Below are 26,197 nucleotides of genomic sequence, written 5' to 3' on the forward strand. Positions count from 1 at the left end.
CTGGGGAACCTCCCGGCATATCTAAATGAAAGAATGGGAGAAACTTTCAGGAAGGCATATTAGCATTTATTAAATTTTAGAAAACAGAGTTGAAAGATCTAAATAATTGAAATTATTTTGGTTCCAAAGAAATAGATAGATAGTATCTCAAAAGTTATTTGGAGGAAATGGTAAATTTATTATTTAACCCACAGATGGAAATTACTGGTGGAGGTATCAGTGAGTCAGCATTTGATTAATATAATAAAGAATTGTTCAAAATAGGCCCTGTTCAATATACAATTGGCTGTTTTGTGAAGTAGTGACCTCTTTATGAATGAATGGAGCATGCCCATCTACATGGTGCTGTGGATGGGCTCCTGCTTTGGGGGTGAGTTTTGTCTCAGTGATGTTATGGGTTGTACCTAATCTCAGATTCTTTCACCTCTTATGGGTCATATTATGTTGTTTATATTGTTCTGCTGTTTTCCATATCTCCTGAGGATATTTTTTAGAAAATGTATTTAAACTGTAGCCCTGAGTTTTAATACTAAGTATGACCTAAGCAAGGTTTTTTGTTTTGTTTAATATTTATTTATTTATATTTATTTTGGCTGTGCTGGGTCTTAGTTGTGGCATGCAGGATCTTCGCTGCGGCATGCAAACTTCTTAGTTGCGGCATGCGTGTGGGATCTAGTTCCTCGCCCCGGGATCGAGCCCAAGCCCCCTGCACTGGGAGCGTAGAGTCTTACCCACTGGACCACCAGGGAAGTCCCTCAAGGTTTTTAATCCATCAGAAACCTTTAGAGATTCTCATCTGGAGACTGTATACTGGGCTGATGACTTCCCAAATCACCTTCCATTATTTACTGAAACATCTTTTGAAATTATCCAGTGTAGTTGATTAGACCATGATTATACTGTGGCCTTCCTTGTCCTAGATTTGGATCCTATGATAAATTGGGTATCACATGTGTAGCAAATTGTCACAAGCTACAAAAATATAAAAAAAAAATTGTCTTAGTTTCTCTCAAAAGTTGCTGAGGGAAAGAGCTTGGGTGTCGTTTCATTTCTCTGTAGTGCTGCATATGACCTCCCCTAAACTCAGTAGGTTAAAACAACAATTTATAATTTCTTATGGTTCAGTGAATGGGCTGGGCAGTTCTGCTCGTCTCACCTGGGCTTGCCCACGTGGATACATTCAGGTGGAGTTCTGCAAAGGCTGCTAGGGTGGGCAGCGGGGCATGTCACATGATTATCTGGGGAGGTTGATTGGAACTGATTTTTTTAAAAACCTATGTTCTTATTTTTTTTAATTGATGAGATCTTAATAGGATATGGTAATTTCCAGGAAAATTAGATAATGTAATGATGCAGATTAGATAAATTATTCAAAAAAGGTTAACAAAAGTGCCAGTAAATGTTTTAAAGGATCTGGTTCAAATACAGTTTTCTCTGTCTCCTCTTCTGATGTCTTCCCTGTGCCTGGGCTTGTCCCCCCGGGAACTCCTGGGTAATGACCTGTGGCATAATAGCAATATGCCTGGAAGTGTTTTCTAAAACCATTGATCACAATCACTGCTTCCACTGTCCACACTTGAACACTGGTGTGTTGATGTTAGCTGACATTTCCTTCCCAGAGTCCCTTAAACAAAGAAACATGGAGGAAGCAGCTGCATGTTTTTAGTTTAGATTTATTTAAATTATAGAAGTAATGTTTACTTATTTTGACAATGAAAAAAATAGAGACGTGGAAAGACAGTCTCTCTCCCTTTAGCCCTCTCAAAGTCTACTCCTTCGGAAATAGTTTGCATCCTTTTACATCCTTTTCTTTGTATAAACTAACATAAGATGTGTGAGTTGAATTGCTTTATAAAATTGGCTTTAAACTGTACAGTACACATTCTTAAGCAACTTGTTTCTATTATTTTTAAATGTATTACGGACATATCTCCATGCAAATAAATTCAGATCTATGTTATACTTTTCCGTAAGTGCATACTTGTACCATAGTGTGAATACGCTATAATGTATTTATTCCCCTGTTGAAGTACAGTTACATTATTTCCAGAGTTTTGCCACCACAAACTTTTTGGTGAAATAAACAAGTATCGTGCACTTTCCGATAAAATAAACAACCTTGTACATATATACATAAGTATGAGTGTTTTCATTTATTTATGATAATTTACCAGACAGAATAAGATTGCTGAGTCAGAGGATCACTATATGTTTTATTATAATAAATATTTCTGAATTACTTTTAAAAAGGTAGCAGAGGACTTCCCTGGTGGCGCAGTGGTTGAGAGACCACCTGCCGTTGCAGGGGACGCGGGTTCGTGCCCCGGTCCGGGAGGATCTCACGTGCCGTGGAGCGGCTGGGCCCGTGAGCCATGGGTGCTGGGCCTGCGCGTCCGGAGCCTGTGCTGCACAGCGGGAGAGGCCACAATAGTGAGAGGCCTGCGTACCGCAAAAAAAAAAAAAAAAAAAAAAAAAAAAAGGTAGCAGAAAAAAAATTTCAGTAGGTTGAGACTGTCTTTCTTATAGCCTTACCATATAAACTTTAAAAAATTATTTTATTTTTATCAAAACAAAAATATATATGGTTTAAAAAGCAAATTAGTACCACAAGGCAACGGTGTCCTTCTTTTTCTCCTGTTCTGCTTTTAATGTGGAGCCACTTTTAACTCTTAGATGTTTCCTTTGGTACACAGATCTACATATGTAAATATACAAGATACTTATACAGTTCTCTTTCAGTTTTTAAATTTGAGGCATTATCTCTTGACTTCCTTCTAAGACATTGTGCTTTATACCCAGGGCCCATCACATTCTCATAGTACAGGCAGGCAGCTATTTCAGATGTTGGTTGATGTATACTTTGCATTGATTTTTTCATGATTACGTTAATTAGCCTTTTTCACAGTAGAGCCATAAAATAGCCAACTGTTAATTTGTTTCCAGAATTAATAATTGGCTTGTTTTTCTGTTTGCTTTGCTTTCTCTGTACCCATCACTAATGCTTCACCAAACTCTGCCTTAAAGTATATATTAAACACTCTCAATATGCTTAAATACATCGTGGTCTTCTGTCTTAGTTTATATTTTATACTTTATTTCATTTAAGAGGTTTTAGAGACTTCTCTCCTGTAGTCCTTTGTCCTCTTGCTCCAGTCTTTACTCCTTAGTTTCCAGACTTTTTCTCAGCTCTCTGCTGAGACCATCCTTTACTGTCATCCCAAGACTTACCTTTTCCTTTTTCTTATGGAGGATTATCTGTTTCCTGAATCTCAGGTCTTTCCAGTTTGGGGTTTACTTATTTATTTTGGTGGAGCACCTCCATTAGGGGCTTTCTGTAAAAGAGCGCTTGCCAGATATAGTTCTGAGTCCTTACAAGTATCTTGATTGATTCTTTCACTGGATATAAAATTCAAAGTTAGAAGTGATCTTCAGTTGGAATTTTGAAGGAATTTCTCCTGTGTCTTCTGGGGCCAAGCACTGCTATTGAGAAGTCGGATGACGATTTGCTATTTTTGTCCCCGAAAGCTTTTAAAGATGTTCTCTTTATTACCACTGTTGTAAAATGTTGTGATGATATGCCTTACATTATGCTGTGGGCATTTTATGGATCCTTCCAATCTGAAAGGCAATTAATTATGTTTTTATAGCCTTATTATTTTGGCATTGGTCCTCCTTGATTGATGCTTTCATGTTTAAATGACATGAAATGTCCACTTTTTGGGGCATCTCTCTTCAGGGACTAGGTTTCAGTATTCTCTACCTTGCTAAATCCAGTTACCACTCAGTTCATTTTGCATCTTCCAAAAACAATTGTGTAGCTATTTCTTGCCTAATGATGTCTTCTCTCTTTATTCAACCAATTCTTTGATAAAAGAAAAATACCATAATGTAATTTTAGTGGGAATTTGAGGCAAAGTGAAGGTAAATAGAAGTATTCAGTCTTCTTTGTTTTATCAGAAGACAGCAAGAATGTCTTAAAAACATTTAACTAATTGCTCATGAAGAAGGTAGCAATTATTTTTTAAGCTGCTAAAACATAATAGAAAATATACTTTGCTTGTGTTTTTCCATGATTTATATAAATTATTAGTTTTACATCAGCACCTGCATTTTCTTTGTTCTATAAACACTGTCACACTTCCTTACTTGTTCAGTTAAAACATGTCTTAAAACCCAGCTTCATAACTTCCCCTCTGTTTGCTCACAAGAAAACCATTTCCAAACATTTTTATTCTGTACACTGATCTTGATACAGTCTTTCACGTAATGATGAATAGTAAGTTTTTATCATTATGTAGCATGCTTATGAAGTAATCATTTTTTTTAAACATAGTGCCAAGGTCAGTAGATCATCCTAAGTGGAACTGGAGGACTAAACCAGAAAGCCGTGATTTTGATGAATTGAACCACATCCTTCAAGAGAGCAAGAAACTGGGAAAAGCCCTTGAGAATCTCTCTCGAAGTAAGTTTATTTACTTCATTATAATTGGAATTCCTAACCAATATTAAAGTAGAAACATTCATTACTATTACCAGTAACATATTTCCAACATCCTCATTATAACTCCATGAGGGATTGAGGAGTTCTAAGAGCGTGAGATGGGAAATGAGGACTGATCTTGCATGTTACAGGGATTCGTGGGAAGACTAGTTTATATAGAGTAGGAGGGGCTATAGACCCCCTCCCCACAATGGCTATTTGATTCCAGTCTCTCTACAGTGTCTTTGTGCATTACCCAGGTGAGCTGGACACCTAATGGTACCTTACTCATTCTTCTCTTTTGAACCCTGTTGTTTTGTGTCATCCCAGTTAATGCATGTACCTGTTTCTTCCATGACTTTCTGATGTCTCTAAACTTCTTAAGGATAGTGACTGGGCCAGATTATTCTTCGAATCCTCTCAGAACCTAGCAACATACCTTTTTGTAAAAGCAATGATCTGTAATCCTAGGGCCTGGGTCAGAAGTTTTGCTCTGCCACCTGTGAGGTGAATAACATTACGTAAATCATTAAACCTGTACGAGTCTTGGTCCTCTCATCTCCAGATCAGGAAGACATGATTCTGTGTCCCTCTTCTGATAGGTGAGAAGGTTTGAAATGATACGTTTCAAGTAAAAACTTTTAAACGTTATTGTTGTGAGCGTAGACAAACAAATATTTTGATTTGATAAATGCATTGTGTATGTAGAAATACATATGTACTTTATGGTTTTAGTAGTGAGTTCAAGGTACTTCTATCTTTCTCTGGTTCTAAGTAGCTCTTAGTTTTAAAAATTAGGCACCTTTAGATGTGTATTAATGCTATAGCCTCACTAAAATTTTCTTCTGGTATTGTGGAATATTAAAGATTCTTAAATGGAAAATAGAACACTAGCAAATTGTAGTAGATTATATTTGAGGATCAGTATGTTTTGTAAAATAGCGTTGTGTTACTAGTTTCATGATACTTTTTTTTTAATTAATTAATTAATTAATTTATGGCTGTGTTGGGTCTTCGTTTCTGTGCGAGGGTTTTCTCTAGTTGTGGCAAAGCGGGGGCCACTCTTCATCGCGGTGCGCGGGCCTCTCACTATCATGGCCTCTCCTGTTGCAGAGCACTGGCTCCAGATGTGCAGGCTCAGTAATTGTGGGTCACGGGCCCAGTTGCTCCGCGGCATGTGGGATCTTCCTAGACCAGGCCTCAAACCCGTGTCCCCTGCATTGGCAGGAGTTTCTCAACCACTGAGCCACCAGGGAAGCCCCCATGATATTTTTTAAAGTTAGAAATTTCCCTTGGTATATATTTTGGGAGAAGTTTATATATATATGTATATATATGTGTGTGTGTGTGTGTTTATATATTGTATTATACTGTAATTATATATTTATATACTATATTTTATTGTATTACAATTTTATATATAGAGAGAGATTTCGTTTTTTCATACTTCTTAATTTATAATTTACTAGAGCCTTTTTTATTAGACTTTTGTGCAGTGAACCTGTCTCAGAAGTTAACTTGACTTATGATAGGGTCTCGTAATTTTGCCATTAGTAGAAACTCTTTGGTTGGGGTAAGAGAAAATCCTGCTTTTGTCTAGATTTACTATTGGAGCAAATAATGATAAAGTGAGTTTTCAGCTAATTATTACGTTCATGAAAAGAACCTTACCTATTAACATGTCAAAGGCTGTATGTGTGCATATGTATGTATGTCTTACCCCTTCGGTCAGAGTCTGTGGCTCTTTATAGACTCTCAATTTATCTATAAACGTGAGTTTAAAAAAAGATTGAAGAAAAAGCCCAATTATTACACATCTTCACTTATAGTATTAGTCAAGTTTTGTCCTTTAAAACATGACAACTACCTTTTAAACACTTGTTATATCATTGTTAATTTGTAAGAAAGCATTTGACCACTAACTAAAACTTTTAAATAAAGGAGTTTGACGCAGTTGCCCAGATCTGTAGCAGACGTGTCAAGGTTCACGCTGCGGTCCGTCCCAGGAAAACCTAGCCTTAGATGGGGGCTCGCAACTGAGTCGTCTGAGCAGAAGCGAGTGGGAGCTATGACAGGGGTTCATTTAACGCAGGCAGGGAAGTCTGGAGAAATAAAACGGCTGGGGTAGCGGTTGATCAGGAGAGTAGAAGAGATGCAGGTTCGGGACATTACTCTTGGGACAGAGTCAGGGCCGGAGAAGTTGTTGGGTGAGTCCATAGCTTGGCCAGGATACAGTGTCACATTCAGCGTCTATGTATGTGATGTGTATGACGGAGAGTTGTTTTCGGCTTCACTGATCGTTTTAAGGGGGCTCTTTTTTTTGTGGCAGTAGTGGTGGTGTTTATGTGGCATAAGGGAGCAGTTGGTCACACAGGGAGGGGTCGCTCATTTCTCTGTATATGTTTTTTGAGTCTCTTTTAGAACAAGATGCTACTTTCTTGGATGACTTGAGTTTCTGTGACTTTCGCTGAGATTTAATATTAACGTCTTGTCTTAGGCCCAGCATGTATCTAACTACTCAGTTATCAGTTCACCTGAGATGGTGATGTTTATGTACTGATCTCACTGCCCAGAATTGAGCTATTTAATCTCAAACTGTTCTTCCATCTTCCTGAAGGAGGATGCTGTTCATTCTTGTTTGATCTTGTTTGACTCTTATGATGGCTGTGGCTTGGTAACTCTTTCTCTAATCTAATGATAACTTTATTAACCATTGTTTTATTTACTAGGAAGACTTAGGGAATGGAGTCTTTTCTCCAGTTATAGTCAAAAGGAATGTTCATTGTCTTGTTATTGTGGACCTTCTTCTCCTGTGTCACAGGAAAGGTTGAAAGTTTTTAGTGATCTCCTAAGTTTCATACAGTCTCTGATAGAATTCTCTCTGGCAAGGTTGGTCTTTGCTTTATCTTAGTTTTACTTTCTGAAAGATGTTACATGCTTTTAAAGTATTTGTTATTTAGTTGGGATTGACAGCAAAAAATCGTTTATATCCCTCAAAATGGTAGAATTATCTCATCTCTACAGCTGTCAGCTTATGCAGACTGTACCATGCTGTCTTTCTGGCTTTTTGCAAACCTCTCGATGTAACGCTTTATCTTAATAAAGTCAGTCATGAACTGTGACACTCCTCATGCTGTGATTCTCTCCTCAAGGTATACGTGTTAGAATAACTTCGGTGGCTTGGAATAATGCCAGTTATTAGTTTTGTGACCTTGGGAATCTTTCTTAACCTCTCTGTGTTTGTGTCACCTTTACTGTAAAATTGCAATAATCATGGTACTATTTCTAAAGGTTTTGTGACTGTCACATGAGATGCTGTATCTAAAGTGCTTGGTATGGTACCTGGTATGAAATAGTTGCTAATTAAATGTTAGATATAATATTCAGTTTCTATTATTGTGTAACAAATTACCACAAACTTAGCAGCTTTAAAGAGTACAGATTTATTATTTTACGATTTCTGTGCCTCAGGAGTACGGGGCGGGTTAGCTGCGTCCTCTGCTCAGGGTCTGGGCAGGCTGAAGTTAAGGTACCGGTTGGGGCTGTGATCTCACCTGGGCTTGGGGTCTTCTAAGCTCATTCTTGTCGTTGGTCAAATTCAGTGCTTGCTCTTGCAGCACTACGATCCCTGTTTTCTCACTGGCTGTTGGCCAGGGGCTGTTCTGAGACCATTCTCAGGTCCTTGCCTCGTGGCCTCCTCCTCTCGAAACAACAGTGCACTGTTTCTTCTTTGAAGCCGCTGGGGCGCATCTCTCTGAAGCTTTGCCTTCTTTTAAAGGGCTCATCTGATTAGGTCAGGGCCACCAGGATCATCTTCCTTCTGGTTGACTTAGTCAGCTGTTTAGTAACTAAATCAAGAGAGTGATACCCTTTCATCTTCAGTGGTCCCACCATGCAGACTCAAAGGGAAAGGACGGCACAGGTATGTGTCTTGGGAGTCGTCCTAGAATTCTGCCCGCCACAGATATTATTAGCGTTATTACTGTTTATCCCTAACAGCCTGTAACATGCTTCAGCTGAGTGCTGCCCAACAGAAGTGTAATATGAGCCACGTGTGTGCTTTTATATGTTCAAATAGGCACATTTCAAAAAAGGAAAAAGAATTTAAAATTAATTTTAATAAAATATTAACCCAGTGTGTCTAAATTATTTTCAGTTTAATTTGTATTCCATGTAAAAATTATTATTGAGGTATTTTATGTTCTTTTCCTGTCATACCGAGGCTTCAACAATCCGGTGTGAATTTTATTCTACAGCACACCTCAGCATGGACGAGCCATGCTTCAGATGTTCCTTAGCCATGTGCGGCTCCCACATTGAACACCAGAGCTCTACCTAATGTTAAAACAGACACACACAAAAGCCCTTCTCAGGGCTTCCCTGGTGGCGCAGTGGTTGAGAGTCCGCCTGCTGATGCAGGGGACACGGGTTCGTGCCCTGGTCCGGGAAGATCCCACATGCCGCGGAGTGGCTGGGCCCGTGAGCCAAGGCCGCTGAGCCTGTGCGTCCGAAGCCTGTGCTCCGCAACGGGAGAGGCCGCAACAGGGAGAGGCCCGTGTACCGCGAGAAAAAAAAAAAAAGGCCCTTCTCTTGAGGTTGAGTTACCTCACACAGAGGTACAACAGAATTCCTTCTTCCTCTTTCATCCAAAGTTTCAAAAAGAACAGTTAACACGCGTGGTCTCCACCTGCTCATCTTGCCCTCACTCCTCAGTGCGGTTACATAACTGCAGCCGTCATTCTACTCAGACCTTTCTCGCTGTGGTCACCAATTGAATCCAAGTTGTCAAACTGAATGAACACTCTTCCTCACCTTACAGAATTGCTCTGGTAGTTTTAACACCGTTGATTACTTTGTCTGCCTTCAAACTCTCCGATCTCTGAGTTTCTGGGACTTGGCCCTCATTTGATCGTTTCTGGATCTCTCCACATCATATCTTGTAGGTTTCATTCTGACACTTCTCTTTCTTTCCTGCCGCTATGAATGCTCTTCCCACAGTTCATCCTCTGCCTCTGTTCTTTCAAATGCTCTCTGTGTCCAGCCTTATCCTCCCTCAGAGATTTAATTATCACCCCTACACAACTAACTCCGATAAGTGTATTTCCCATCCAGACTGTGTATGCTTTTATACAAGATGGTGGATATCCCACTGCCGTGCTAAATTCAGTATATCTAAGTAGATCATACCTCCTTCTTTACTGTGACCTTTCTTCTTCATGCGTTGTCTCAGCTGTTGGCATCATCAGTTACTGGTTCAGCCAGCCTGGAGCCCTTCTAGACTCGTCTTTCTCCCTAACTGTTAATAATTAATTTCCAAGTCTTGATATTTTCCCACTATCTTGGGTATGATTTTCTTCTCTGCCGCATTAGCACCCTCTAATTCACACTCAGCACCACTGACCAGACCATTGGTTTATCCATTTAACATGTTCCATTTTGTTTCATGTCATTCCTGCCCCGTGACAGAGAAAACAGGTGCAGTCCCTGCTCATACTGAGCTTGTGGCTGGAGGGATTACCATGACCCTAAGTTAGGGGAGTCTTATGGCCAAAATCTCTGTGGCTTAATACAGTGTAAGTATTTAGTCACTCCATGTAGTGTTCCAGGGTTGCAGACAGTTCTATCCTGTTATTCTCCTATCTTTAGCACCTGATCCAAGGGTCCTGAAAGCAGAAGGAGACAATAGAGGATTATGGGGGTGGTTTCTCATGCCTAGAGGTGGAAGTGCTCACATTACATCACCCACCTTCTACAACTGACTGCAAGGGAGGCTGGGGAATGTAGTCTAGCTTGTGAGCCCAGGAGAAATACGGAAATAGTTTGAAGCATGAATAACCATTCCCGTCCACACTCTTGTTTCTCTGTATCTCCCAGCAGCCCTCACTGCAATCAGTGGGATGGATCTAGAGTGAAGACTTGGCACCACTTGTTGCAGACGTTCAAGGGCTCCTTAAAACCTCATAGAAGGTGCTCCATGCTCTGACCCTTAGTCATGTGTCCAGTATCATCTCTCATGACTCATCATCAGGCCACTTGTGCACCGGTAGCAGGGAAGTTTTTCACACTCACTGATGTTTCTGCATTTCATGTATTTGCTTACGCTGAAATCACACCCCCACTTGCCCCAAGCTCATTTCTGCTCCTCTCTTTAGCCTCAGCTCAGATGCCACTTGATGGTTTAGTGCTGCTGTCTTCCTGTGGAATGGATCTGGTACCCCTCTTTCTGTCCTTCCGTACTTTGCTCTGTACACGCTGAAATGCTGTGATCTGCTTTCACAGCTCTCTGAGCTCTGAGCTGCGGGGAGTCCAGGGGCACCTGGACTCCCCAGCATGCAGCACAGTGATCAGTGCATAATTCAGTCCCAATTCGCTGGGCGAGTGCCACCTCTGCTTCCGTTTCTTCCTGGTCCATCTTCTCCGTGACCCCTCCCTTACTCTTTCTTCACTGCACATCTACCTTCTGCTTCTCTAAGTGTGGGCCTTTGATGTCATATCACATAGGTTTTGGTTTTGATATATTTGATTTGTTTGCTGAGACCTTTGGCTTTAACTGTGGGCTGTCTATTAAATTAAGCAGATAGGTAAGCAGGTGGGAGCCCAAGGCTTTTCTGAGCCTAAGGCCTTTGCTGCCTTTGGCAGTTTTCTGCGAAGGAAGGCTATGATAGGATGAGTATCTTTAGCCCATTTAGACATTGGTCTACAGATTGTAGTTCATGTGAAACACTGGCTGGAGCTTTTCCAAGGAAAAAAGCCCAGCTGTTGGGAGAACAGAGGACAGATATTTATGCTCTGTGGCTGATAATAGCCATCTGGACTCAGCCAGGAAAAAAATAACAGAGGACTTTTTTAGTTCAGCAATCGTGAACGTCCCCCAAAAGTCTCTTCTGACAAACAGCCTGAGGAGTTAGGGAATAATAGCCTGTGAGTGAAAATGGAAGCAGATGATGTGGTGATTGTTTGTTCATTGCATGCAGACCTCAAGTTTACCTTTTAGTAGGAGAGAGAGTTGTGAAAAGCAGAATTTCAAAGCCATGTAAGGAGACGTGCGGGAGCCTTCAACAAGGAGGTTTAGGGCCAACGTGGTGAAGAGTATATCTGAGTGGAGTCTGTAAGGATAAAAAGGTAAAGCTAAGGTAAAAGGAGAGTGAAGATGTGTCATGAAGTGGGAGGTTCCTGACAGAAAAGCTCGTGTGTAAAAAGAAGGAAGAAAATTCACAGAAAAATTTCAGAGAAAGAAGAAAATTTTGTATTGTTGATGCGTTAAGGGTGAAGTGAGTAATAAAGTCAGCGAAGGTGGAGGTCTAGGTGGCAGGGGAGTCGGGGGTGAAGATGATCCTGTGTTTCCGAACGATCACTCTGGTGCCACGTGGAAGATGGAATTGATATGGTTCATGTCTCAGGGCGAAAACCAGATGAAGAGAGCCTGAAACAGAGCGGTAGCTGTGGGATAGAAAAGAGGGAATGGTTTAAGACAGGTATTGGTACTGGTCAGCTGCGTGTTAGCAGCCAGGCCGCACGGCAGGAGGTGAGCGATGGGCAAGCGAGCAAAACCTCATCACCCGCTCCCCGTCACTCGCATCACCGCCTGGACCATCCCCGCCCTCCCCCCACATCCGTGGACAAATTCTTCCATGCGACCAGTCCCTGGTGCAAAAAGATTGGGGACCGCTGGTTTAAGAAGTGTAGAAGATTATATGGTTAAGACTCACTGATATGAAAGAGGTGTGAGGATAAAGAGAGAACGATGTGCTTAGATTGTTTTATTTTTTTGGTTTTGTTTATAATCAAGGTGACTGGGTGCTGCCTCTGCCTCAGATAGGAATTCAAGAGGGTTTGAGGGTGGAGGAGGAATGTTGTTTCGAACACCTTTGGTACATCCAGATGGTGTGGATAGCCCTCCTCTGTTCCCATTAGTCAAGTGTGTGTGTGTGTGTGTGTGTGTGTGTGTGCGCGCGCGTGCACGTGTGTGTAAATTGCTATTTGGAGAATAAATTTGATTAGGGATATAGGTACAGGAATCTTTAGCATATAGGGAAAAAGAGCCCTCCCCCAAACACATACCATCAGCATTTGAGATACAGGTAGAAAAGTGATCTAGTTGACACTGAAAAGGAATTTTCGGACAGGTAGGTTGAAAACCAAGGTAGAATGCTTTCAAAAAATCAGGGAGAGAAAATATTTCAGAAAATCTAGCTGTCCGAAGTGGCACATAACTTGGTAAAAAAAAAAAGATCGCAAACACGTTCATCGTGTGTGCAGCCGTCACCAAGCTGTGCTTGCATTGTTTCCTGCAATAATAGGAAAAGCTGGAAATTAAGTATCTTTTATTAGAGAAAGAAAAATGGATAAAGAAATCATGGTACATTCACACAATGGTATACTTTATAGTCATTGAAAATGATACTGTAGAAAATAGTTACTAATATAAAAATAGAGTTTTATACAAAAAGCAGATAACAAAATAGTATGTTTGCCTTTAATTTTGTTTTATATATGCATATAGAGGCATACCGCATTCGTATGTATGCCTTTATATGCTCAAAAAATTCTTTGGAAGAATTCACAAGAAACTGTTATCCTTATTTATGAGTGGAGACTTGTTTTCCTTTTCCCTTTATTATATTTTTTATTTTGTTCTGTGACAAATATGTATCAGTTTGACCAAATGAAATCAAATAGGCTTTTTGCAAAAGGCAGAATCAGGGTAATCTGTCTTTACAATTCTGATATCATTGGGATTTTTTCCAATAGGGAGTCAGACTTTGGAAAATAGCTACTTCCAGTTTATACCATATGAATTTTCTGATCTACTCTCATGAAATGAATTACATTGACTAAGCTGTAAAGAATCGTGAAAATTTGCTACTTTCATTTGTCTTAGCTGCCACCTGATTCTAACTCTAGGGCTAACCTGATGCCTGGGAAAATGGAAAGCTTGGTGGAGCAGGTGGCCCCTGTTTACTTGATCTAGCGCAGCTTGGAATGTGAGAACTGTTTTGGAAGAAATTCCTGATACCACTGAGACCTCTCTGAGGGTTGGAATAAATGGAAAGGCCCATAAGTTGAAGGACACAAATGAAAGTATCCAGATAGGTTTGCAGTACAGCAGAATCAGGAACCAACCTCCGATATGCCTGTGGGAGCCCTTGCCTCTTTATCTAGAAGAGAAGCTTAGTTTCTGAAGGAACTCACTTCCCCCTGTTCATTTCCAAGAAGCCCACTTCTGTCTGGGACACGGTTGCTGCCCTAAGCCAAGCCTCTCTGGCTACTCTGAAAGGACAGTGTCTCCTGTAAGATCTCACTTGGGCTTTTAGGAAGACCATGTGATCCAGTATGCATCAAGAGTCCCATAATCAAATCCTGGGCCTTCTTTCCTTACAACATATTGTGGCAACCCACTGTATTTTCTCTCGCATATTCTGTTCCCCACTGCCCCTCAGTTTCTATAAAATTTAAAACTATACCTTAAAATATGATGGATTTTGAGAGTTAATGAAGTGCCTAAAAGTTGTGAATCTCATCTCAGGGAATAGCTGTGAATGTTCTGCTTGGCACTGGGAGAACTATCCTGGCTACTCAGTATGAATGGTTCTCATTAGAGCTTCCTGCTTCTGTAAAGAAGCGTGTCTTTAATATTCTTTCAATGGCTTTTAGTCAGGTTAAGCTTTGATTAAAATCGAAATATAAAAAGTGAATAATATCCTAGGCAATTTGACATGGATAATAGAGAGCCTAAAGAATTATACAATGTATAGTATTTATTTAGATAAATTCTTAGGTAAAAATCATCAAAATATTTAAATGTTAAAAAAATACGATAATAGGTATCTGAAAAAATGTGTAAGACTAGACATTTAGAACGATTAGAGGCATTTCTTCCCCAAACCAAGTTCCCCATTTAGTTAGTTTGAACTTTATTCTGGGACTCATCACTTCTTATACTTTAATATGTCTTCATAGCAACCTTTGTCTTCATCTTAATTTTCCATTGGTAAAATTTCTTGGCCCTGCAAAACAGCTCTGATACTTGCTAAAATGGACAGTGAACAGAGGATGTACGGAGCTAGCTCACAAGTGAGGTGCCAGTTCTGTGTGACATGCATTTTGACCATTCAGGGTCGTTAAGGCCTTTTGACTTACTTACCTGCAAGTTCTTGGCTACACTCTAGATAGGTGAAGTATTGCTGCTATCTTTATGAATAATGGATTCATAAGTCTGAGGTGTAAAAGAAATTTAAAGACCAACTGATAACTTTCTAAAAACGGAGTGAGGAAACTCTTTGTGCAGGGCCAAGGGCATTAATGCAGAAAGTTAAAAATAATCAAGGGAGTTTCAGAAATCTCAGACAATTGGGTAATGGGTTATTTAATTCCAGATATCTAATTTTTATGATTTTGGATGAGAAAGAAAATTTTGTTTTATGTATCTACTCTCCCTTTCTGTCTTTTAAAATAGATTAAGTCTTTTAAACATTTATTTTTAAACAATATATTCAGTTCTAATCTTGAAATCATACTGGAAAGGAACATTTTTGTAATAATTGTATCAATGTAAATATAAGCATTTGAAATATATATTTGGCTTCTATAAACTGGACTGATAATGTTTACATAAACCATTTGGTACTGTATAAAATTCCTACATTATCTTGAGATCTGAGTTATTCCAGGTGAGCCTGAATAATTTCGTATATTTTTTAAACCCAAATATTCATAAGTGTGTGATATGCTAGACCTCTAGACATGTTTATCATTGCTCAGAAAGCTGTGGGATCTGTCTGTCTCACAGGTCCTCCCTACTGTAGACTCATTAGAATATCTCAGAGTTCTTCCCCACACTCAGTCAGTAGTGATGCTGCCCCGCTGCAATGCTACCTTCATGAAGCGTTCTCTCCCTGAATTGTTGAAGCAGGTACCTTCATAATACAGCAGGTTCCTGAATAATTGTTAAGCTTAGGTCACCCCGAGCCCCCAAAGTCATGGCCGGACTCTGTTTTAGTGTAGTGACACGTAAGAATTCTTAATTACCAACAGTTTTTACCAAAGAAGAATTTTATAGAATACTGTTATGAAAAATTCATCTTGAATACACCTGTGTTTCTGGTTTTATCTACAACGGGAAGAATGATGCCATTTGTTGAGATGAAGTAGGGCATAGTATTTTTTCTGCTTTGTGTGTGATTAATTTACTAGTTTAGTGGACTGAGATGATAGAGCAACTGGTAAAGTGTCCTCCACAGACACTCCGTACCTAAGCAGAGAGGGGATCTTTACTCAGGTTCATTTTCTTGAGACTACTTTCAGATTTTCTCTTCCAACCCAGTTCATTCTTTCTTGTGCTTTAGAGTCTGCTGAACGCTGGCTTCAGTCTGTTCTTATTTTCTGTGTTTCCTTGGACTTCAGAATTTTCCTTGTCTCTTGGCCCAGGAAGGTGATAGTCATCATGACAGCAGAGCTAGAGACTGACACCTTGGTAAAGAAAAACAGACAGAGACAGGAGAGAGCAAAAGAGCTGCTGAGAATGAAAGATAGATGCAGACAAAGGTTGAAGTGGAAAAGAATCTTTTCAGTCCTACTTTCTGTTCAATTTACATTGATTTTATGAACTTCCAGTAGCCTGAGGTTTGGAATTATTATGTGGAGGTCCATAGAAAAGCCAACCCCCAAATAAGGGCTAGGACTAGATTTGTCTGCAAAGGTTTAAATGAACCAGACATCAGAAAGTATGCTAACCGCTGCCATCTCAGGGTTTCTCATCACTAGTCACTCCTAGTCACTGCTTTAGGAATAATAAAAATCATTTCAGTTAGAGGTGGAATTGTGCCATCAGTCTGTTGTTATTACTCTACAAGGAAGTAACAGAAACTGTTGAAGCATATCCTAAGGAACGAGGCTTGGTTTGAATATTCAGCAAACATTTACTGGGTTATGATCATGTGCTTGGATATGAACTGTAATGGGAGCCACGGAGATAAAAAAAACGATAGCTGCCTTCAAATAACTTGATGGTCATAACTCTAAATCCTTAAGTCCTGTATTATGTCTTCTGGCATATAAACCAGGCTTATACTGGAAGAAACTCCATGATGAAACCAAATTATGAAAGAGACCCATAACCCTTTCCTTCCAAATCCCCTCACAAACTTCATGTCCCTGTATTTCAAGAGCTCATTAAACAAAACAGAAATCAAGAAAAGCCTCATGCACTCCCTTCAACTAAGTTGAAGGAATTTAGCAATGATTAACTATAGATGGAGAAAACTAGCTTGGACCACCAGAAGACCCCACTACAGTTCTTTGGTGAATTGGACAAAAGTCAATGTAGCTCAAATTCCTCCCCTCTTCACCCCACCAACCCGCACTCTGACTGTATCCATTACGGTCAATAGGAAATGGTTTCTCTACAGGGTGTTCAACCATGTGAATTGTGAAGTAGAGGGAACACTCTTTTGGACACATTTTCTTTCTAATAACTTCTTCAACACCATCTCAGAGACAAGAAAACAAACCTTTTGCTGTTAAAAAAACCTTTATTTCATTTATTTATTTTTTACAAAGAATACCCCCCACCTGGGGTGAAAAATATATCTGGTTAAGTACAAAATATAGTTTTTGTCATACAAAAAGATATACAATTAAAAAGCAACAAAAAAATGAAACCACCTTCAGCCCACATACTTTCTCAGGAAAGGGAAGATAGAGCTCAGTGCTCTGACACAGGACCGTGAACAAAGTGCTGAAGCTGAGAGAGACTGAGCCAGTGCTAGAGGCTGCAGTGAGAGAGGGGCTGTCAACATCCCTGTCTCCTAACACTGGGCAGGAAGGGAGCCTTCACGGCTTTTGTGAAGACCTGCCCTCTAATTTCTCATGGCAACATAAAAAAAAAAAAAAACAACAACAACAACACTGGGGTTTGACACCAGCTTCCCTCTGTCCTATGTCCTAAACCTGAGGACTGGCCACACCTGCGCCAGTGCCTGGCCACAGTGCCTGTGTGCAACCATAGGCACAGCATCCTTCAAACAGAAGGGGAAGTGAGACAATGGGAGGAGGATGTCTTTAGCCTGACGCGTTACGACTGAAATGCCCACAGGGATTCAGCAGCTGGCTCGGAAGAAAGACTGTGCTGGTGATAAAGATTTGCTGGTCATCACCATATAGAGGAATAAAAATGTCAGTGGTATGGGTTAGGTTACCAAGGGAAGTGTACCCTTGGCATTTCAGGCAAGGACTCCCTACCCCCAGAGAAGAGTATTCCTGTGAAGGAGACAAAGGAGAATAGAAAAGGTAGGGTAGCATTTCAAGAAAGAGAGTGGGGTTAACAGAGTCTCTCTCATCACAGAGAAATAAATTAAGGACTAAAACTTTTTACATTACTAACTTAGAACAATTTTGGAAGAATGGTAAAGACAGAAATTGGACTGATGTACATTGAGGAGTGTGTAGATGGGAGAAGGGGAGCTTGTGAGGATAGGGGAATTAAAATACGTGACCTACAACCACCTTTCTGCCTTAATGTTTTATCGCTCTAGGAATCTGAATCAGTTCTTAAAAGAGAACAAAATTGTAACAGGCTAAGTTGCACTTGATTGTCATTATCACATAAAGACAACATCTCTACAGTTGTCTTTGCAAGTTAGCTCTGCATTTAATAGCCTACAAGCTGGTAGGCTTGTAGCTGCCTGTTTTGTTTGGTATTTGTTTTGTTTTTGTTGCATCATTTGCATTGTTCCAGCAGTTCACGCTGTTATAGTGACTTAAATTTCTAATTTGTTTTCATCAGTAGAAAGGATGGTACCACATTATTTTGAAGCACTCTTAAAAAGAAAAAATAGGATGGAAAATGCACTAGTTCTACAAATTGGAACTTTCGTTTTTGTTTTTAAGATTGGGTTATTAAGGATTGCTTCTAAAACTTTTTTATTTCTCTCTCTCTTGAATCCCAGGTATTGCAATTTCAGAGGAACTCGATAAGGTACGTTGAACCATCTAATGAAAATAAAATATAGAACTTACATTTTAATCCATTGTCTAAATGAAAGAGTTTCTGAAACATAAAGTGTTCAAATGTAATTTATTTGGTGCTAACATTTTAAAACTTTCAAAGTTATATGCTTTAAGAAAGTTATTGCATGAAATATATAATATCACCTGTTCTTTTGAGTTGAGAGTTTTAGAATTTGGTTAGAGAAAGCTGAATCACTGTAATCACTGAATCACTATATTAAAAATGAAAACTAATATAAACTATTTGGATTCTGCCTGTATCTAGATGATGATGATGATGATGATGATGATGATGGTGATATGGAAGACACCTGTACTTTTCTATAGCTACCCATTAGAAACCTTACTCAGTCAGATTCTTTTTTTTTAATTCCAAGATGCCAAGGGACTATCATGGTGCCTTGGACTGGGGTGATAGTTGTGAAGGTGGTGAGAAGTGATATGATTAGGAATATATTTTAACAGTAATGTCAGTGGAACTTGCTAATAGATCAGTTGTAGAAGAAATCAGTCAGTGATGATTCCTAGGTTTGGGAGGTGAGCAAGTAGGTGAATTGTGGTGCCACTTGACAGCATTGGAGAACCTGGGGAAACAGCACATTCGGCAGGTTGGGGTGGCGTCAAGATTTCTCTTTTGAATTGTTTAGTTTGAGTTGTCTATGAAACATATTTATATGAGTTCTTGCTCATGAGTGAGATTTGCTTTAGAGTTATACATTTAGGAGTCATTGAAATAGAAGTTCTCATTTTTTTTGGTCTTAGGACCCCTTTATACTCCTAAAAATTATGTAGAGGACCCCAAAAGCTTTAATTTATATAGGTTTCATTTATCAATATTTGCCATGTTAGAATTTAAAACTGATAAAAATTTTACATGTTTATTCATTTTAAAAATAGCACTGATAAAACCATTTCATTAACAAAAATAACATTTTTATGAAAAATACTTTATTTTCCAAAACAAGATATTTGTGAGAAAGTGGCATTGTTTACATTTTTGAAAATAATCTTTTTACTGTCTGGTTTAATTGAAAATTTTAGATTTTCATATCTGCTTCTGCATTCAGTCTGTTGTGGCTGAAAAAAAATCTGACATCGTATTGGAAAAAAGAGAAGCACCTAGAAATAGCCATCAGTATTTGGTGAACATTGGTCCAGATGTCTCTCTAAAGAGAAAACATATTGAAATTTGGCTTGGTGCCTAGATACATAGGTAGAAAGAAAGTGCAAAACATGGGATTATATAAGTCATGACATTTTAAAATAATAAACTATAAGGTAATAATTATAATTTACAAAAGCAATAAAGTTAGTATCCTTCTATTCCAAATAGGACTATACCTTTTGAGTTTTGTACCCAAAAATACATTTCTGATTCACTAAATAAATGAAATTTATGAATGTACTTTTAAATATGAATTGACAGGGCTTCCCTGGTGGCGCAGTGGTTGAGAGTCCACCTGCTGATGCAGGGGACACGGGTTCGTGCCCTGATCCGGGAAGATCCCACATGCCGCGGAGCGGCTGGGCCCGTGAGCCATGGCTGCTGAGCCTGCGCGTCCAGAGCCTGTGCTCCGCAACGGGAGAGGCCATGACAGTGAGAGGCCTGCGTACCGCAAAAAAAAAAAAAAAAGAATTGATAAACCATCCTAATATTTTAAAATTATTTAAATTTCAATCTGTACTATGTGCAAAACCAGATCCTGACTATATACCATAGCAAGTAGAATAAGTGGCAGGTGAGGTCTTCCAGCTTTGTCCTGCTCTTCTAGTCCTCTGCTGTCCATCACTGTCTTTGCCCCAGCTCGTCTCCTCCTTGTACCGTGACTTTCCTTATAATTTGCAGAAATTTAATAATCCCTGTCTTGTATTTATTTTTTGTGTTCATTCTAAGTGCAAAGACATAATTATCACTATTTCTGGGTTCATTTTTTTGCTCCTTCCAGTATATTCTGCAAAGCCCTGCCTGCCTGAGCCATAAATTAGCTTGTGAGACTGCTTGGCCCTTGTCCTTCCCTTTTTTTCCTGGGCTCTGACTTGCAGCCTGGTTAGTATCTACGTCAGCCTTATTTTTTGGTGAGCTAAAGGACATACTAATTGTTCTTTGAACGGAAAATGGATTTCACCTTCATTGGATAAAAATGTGGAAGCCTTGACACTTGGTTAAATATCATCCTTAGGCTACGTCCTCCCCCTTCTCACCTCCTCTCTTCTAAGCACTAGCTCAGGGGAGTTTCCGTTTAACTAAGTTGCATAAACTGCAGATTTTCACTACTTACCTAATGTTCCCATTTTTGAAGACTCTGTGGAAATTGCTGAAATTTATTACGTATTTATTATTTTTCAATAGGAAGATGCCAACTATTGTCATAAATAAGCTTTTATTGAAAAAAATTATGTCAGTGCAAAAAGATTGTTCCCACTGTCACATCTGATATTCAGGAGTGCAAAGTTATACAGAGGACACACAGGCTTCCAGAGCCAAAGCACCATCCTTTGCCTGCCCCTTGGGGGAGAGGGAGAGCCTGCCCCATGGCGCCCTCTGCTGACCATGAAGCTCACAGTCTTGCATTTTTCTCGCTAAGAAAATGTGAATCTCAGGCTGGTACTAAAACTGTAGTCAAAAAGAATGATTTAAAAACTCTTAGAGGAAAACATAGGAAGATCACTCTTTGACATAAATCACAGCAAGAACTTTTTTGACCCACCTCCTAGAGTAATGGAAATAAAAACAAAATTAAACAAATGGGACCTAAGGAAACTTCAGAGCTTTTGCACAGCAAAGGAAACTATAAACAAGACGAAAAGACAACCCTCAGAATGGGAGAAAAAATTTGCAAACGAATCAGCGGATAAAGGATTAATCTCCAAAATATATAAACAGCTCACGCAACTCAATATTAAAAAAACAAACAGCCCAATCAAAAAATGGGCAGAAGACCTAAATAGACATTTCTCCAAAGAAGACATACAGATGGCCAAGAAGCACATGAAAAGCTGCTCAGCAGCACTAATCATTAGAGAAATGCAAATCAAAACTACAGTGAGGTATCACCTTGCCCCAGTTAGAATGGGCATCATCAGAAAATCTACAAACAACAAATGCTGGAGAGGATGTGGAGAGAAGGGAACCCTCTTGCACTGTTGGTGGGCATGTAAATTGATACAGCCACTATGGAGAACAATATGGAGGTTCCTTAAAAAACTAAAAATAGAATTACCATATGACCCAGCAATTCCACTACTGGGCATATACTCAGAGAAAACCATAATTCAAAAAGACAGATGCACCCCAATGTTCACTGCAGCACTATTGACAATAGTCAGGTCATGGAAGCAACCTAAATGCCCATCGACAGATGAATGGATAAAGAAGATGTGGTACATATATACAATGGAATATTACTCAGCCATAAAAAGGAACGGAATTGGGTCATTTGTAGAGACGTGGATGGACCTAGGGACTGTCATACAGAGTGAAGTAAGTCAGAAAGAGAAAATCAAATATCGTATATTAACACATATATGTGGAACCTAGAAAAATGGTACGGATGAACCAGTTTGCAGAGCAGAAATAGAGACACAGATGTAGGGAACAAACGTATGGACACAAAGCGGGGAAAGCGGCAGGGGGTGGGGCTGGGAGTGTGATGAACTGTGTGATTGGGATTGACATGTATACACTGATGTGTATAAAATGGATGAGTAATAAGAACCTGCTGTATAAAAAAATTAAATTTATTTTAAAAAAAGAATGATTTAAATGGGTGTTGAGCTGACGCCTGTGTCTTTAATATAGTAATAAAAATCAATGCAGCTTCTTCCTTTTAATCTTCCATTAACAATTTTGGGGGCTCACTAAAGATCTACTTTTCTTAACCTTTATAAAATACTGATCTTTAACTGTCATATTCTAATTCACTTATTATTTCACTGAAGTTATTTTTTCTGTGACTTTTAAAGTTAGTTTATGAATTCTGATAAAGGTAATAAGAATTATTAATTCTACTTAAGATGGAAAAATAAAACAGAAGCTAATGTTATTTTTAAGGCTCTTTTAAAAATTGTGAGACTTCAATAAATGTCTTATTCATTAGTCTTTTCTTTTCCCTTTTCTTAGCCATCGTATTGTTTTCTACTGCTGTTGTAACAAATTGAAACAGCACCAATTTATTATCATACAGTTCTGTAGTTTAGAAGTTAAACCATGCGCCTTCCTGGGTTAAAATCAGGTGTAATAGGGCTTCATTCCTTCCTGAATTTCTAGGAGAAAGGTGTTACCTTGCCTTTTCCACTTTCCAAAGGCTGCTGCATTCCTGGTGCATGGTCCCTTTTCTGCATCTTCAAAACTAGCAGTAGTGTCTCATTTCTCTCTAAGTGCATCCCGGAAAAGCTGTCCACTTGTATGAAATCCCGTGATTAGTTTGGGGCCACCCAGCTAATCTGGATAATCTCATTTTAGCATCTTTAACCTTAATCATGCAAAGCCCCTTTTGCCATGTAATGTAACATATTTAGAGGTTTGGGGATTGGGATGTGGACATCTTTGGGAAGAGCCATTATTTTACCTACACAGCCACTATCCAAGCTCAGATGGGATTACCTTTCATATCTTTATCTAATTCTTCAGGCTCCTGCCATTCTGATTCACCCTTCAAAATGCCATATAGTAAGCCTGGCTGGTTCCTGCTCGGTTACCCTTCAGTAGGGCAGTGCGACCCATCCTTCAACTCCTGTGAATATTGGGTGCTTATGGACTCACCCTTCTCCAGAGGATGGTTTCAACTCAGTGGGAGCCATCCTGCCCAGAGATGCCTGGGTTCCCCATCAACCAATGACTGACTAAAATAAGACTGAGTTGTAGTTTACATTACAGAGCTCCTTATGGGATAGGCTGAGAGTAGACTTTAGCTGAACCCATATCTTTGCCTAGCTTCTTCCCGTCTTCTCCTGCTTCCTTTAGTCTCTTACAGGTTTCACTTAAAGAGACCCCCATCAGTAAACCACTTGGTTAGCCTCGGGTTTTAGGGAACCCTACCTAGGGAATTCTGCTAAAAAATTTTCCATGACTCCCTGTTACTTCACAAATTAAGTCCAAATTTCTAAGACTAGAATTAACAGTTTCCATTTTGTCTTTCAAATCTATATCTTATGCTTCATTTTCCTCTTTTTCTCTACTCAGAGTCTGTGCTGTGCTGACAAAAGGAGTACTGTAAGGCAGCCAGACTGCAGTACTTCCAAGTCATATTTTTAATTTATTTCCGCATTTTTGCTCATTGTCAGTCCCTCCCCTTTCTCCAACTCTTTTCCATCCTTCAAGCTCCAGGCTTTCAATGTCTTCGTATATAAAAAATTATATGTGCAGTTATTCTTTGATCAGATGATCCTACTTCTATGAGTCTATTCCAAGGACACACTGGCAAAACTATAAAAAGACCAATGTGGGTGACTATACATTGTTGTGCTACTTTAATAGGAAAAGAGTTGAAATAACTAAATGTTCATTGAAAGAAGAATAACAGATAAATTATAGTACTTCCACTATAGAGTACCATACAGCTATAAAAATGAAAGAATATCTCTGTAGATACTATAGAGCGACCCCCAGGATATATTGTTGAATAAAAAAGGCAAAGAAAAGAAGTGTGTTTATAGTGTGCTATCATTTATCTAAGTAAGTGTAATGAAAATATAGATGTGTATTTGCTTATATTAAAGCCAAAATAACAATGGCAGAACCTGCCATACTGTAAAACACACACACACACAATTACTTTTTAAACGTTACCTATGGGAGAAGGGAAGGAATAGAGAGTAGGAGTGAGGAAGGTGTAGAGAGGATAGGAATATAGAATCTTGACTTCCTAGAATTTTATGTGAGACTTTGGAATCATTTAAATATTTTATATAATTTTTAAAAAACAAGGTTAAATCTTAAAACAGTGATTTCTAAGAAGCAAAAGCAAATGAAACAAATGAGAACAACGGTATTTCAGGTTGATGGCAAAACACACTGAGGTGAATTACTCCAAGTCATTATAAACACAGTTATTTGATTGTTCTCTAGTGGGATATACCCAAAGGCCCAAGGGAACAGCATCAGCTCTTAAACTGTTTTTAGTAATTGTATCGTTAATGATAGTGTTGATATTATTATAAAGAGACTTTTGTGTATGCTTTGTGTGATATAGCAAAGAAGTAATTATATTGATATCCTAAGAACCAGAATTTTTGGCATAGGGGACAGGAAATACAGATATAAGATTATAAGTTTAAGTAACAATCCTATATCCTGTTTTGAATTGAAAGTATCATTCAGAACTCATAATATTTTTTTATTTTAAAAACAAAAATATACTATCTACAGGCAGTAAACTCAACTAGAGCCCAGATATTGTTTTCTGAACATTTTTCTCTATTAAAAGGAACCAGGTCTCTTTGGAAAAATGTCTGAATCTAGATTCAGCAGCTGAGAAAGTACAACTTGAGTCTGGATATCATTTAGCACCAGCAGGTAAAGATGAAATCAAAGAATGATGGAACATGTCAGAAGGACACAGGAACCTCCTTGCAGGAGCTCCTACTAGGAACATTAAAGCCTGAAAATAATGATAGTAATGTGTTATAGTCTATTGAATGAAGTAAAATCCATAAGTCCATAGTGATATACCTATGTACATACATATACCTACCTACATACCTACATAAGTGGAGGTGAGGGAGAAGCTCTTTCTCATAGTAGAGTACCAACAAATACATTCAGACCGAATGGTGAAATTAGAAAATCACAAATTGGCAACGTTCATAGTAATTGATGAAGACAAAGGTCAGCAAAGAATGTTAAAATTAGCTGATGAAATTTTGATGAATTACAGGATATCTACATAGTCTCACAGTTACTACTCTAGAAGATACTTAATAATTGACAAGAGAAAAGTAGCAACTTTACAATGGAGAAACATGGAAGACACCCCCTTCACCAAGTGATCAGGGTTGTCGTCATTAGTCCTGGGACAAATCAGCATCATGTGCCTTTTGATATGAAAGGAATACATCACTTCTGTATTATTCTTGCCAAAAATGTATAACTTGAATATAATTACGTGGAAAAATTTGAAAAACAAATTGAAGGACCGACTAAAAAATAACTGGTCCTTGTTTTTAAAAACCATGAAGGTCATAAATGTCAGAGAAAGACTGAAAACTGTTCCACATTAAAGGAGATAAACACATGACAATTGAATGCCATACATGATCCAGGATTTCTTTTGTGGTGTGCAACGTTATTTGAATAATTGGGGAAATTTAAACAACGTTAGTCTGTTAGTATTATATCACTATTAATTACTGGTTTTGGTAATTATACTGTGGCCATATAGGAAAATGCCCTTCTTTGTAGGAAGTACACCCTGAAGTATTTATGCGTAAAAGAGTATTCATATCTACAAATTACCTTCAGATGGTTCTGGGGAAATTATGAGTGTGTGTGTGTATAAATATGTATGATAAAGCAAAATGTTAACTAACAACGTTGACCTTATCCCATTAACAGTATTTTGGCAGTCTGGGTGAAGGGTATATAGGAATTCTTTTTTTTTCCCTCAACTTCTCTGTAAGCCTGAATTATTTCAGTTTAAAACATAGGTATTTCTTAGACCTGTCCACTATTACCAACCCCAAAACAGTGAGTACCCCGAGTGTTCAGATTCT

The 26,197-nt window shown here is 38.8% G+C and overlaps 1 protein-coding gene across 1 annotated transcript in view; it reads left to right on the top strand.

Annotated features, from left to right (window-relative positions):
• C17H8orf34 (chromosome 17 C8orf34 homolog) overlaps positions 1 to 26,197 on the top strand; it is a 344,966-nt gene that overhangs the window by 66,121 nt on the left and 252,648 nt on the right. The window contains 2 exon segments of the mRNA XM_060287424.2: positions 4,334 to 4,462; positions 18,427 to 18,455. Of these exon segments, the coding sequence (XP_060143407.1) occupies positions 4,334 to 4,462; positions 18,427 to 18,455 (158 nt within the window).

This window comes from Globicephala melas, chromosome 17 (genome assembly GCF_963455315.2).
Source record: "Globicephala melas chromosome 17, mGloMel1.2, whole genome shotgun sequence".
In the NCBI taxonomy this organism is placed as follows: Eukaryota; Metazoa; Chordata; class Mammalia; order Artiodactyla; family Delphinidae; genus Globicephala; species Globicephala melas.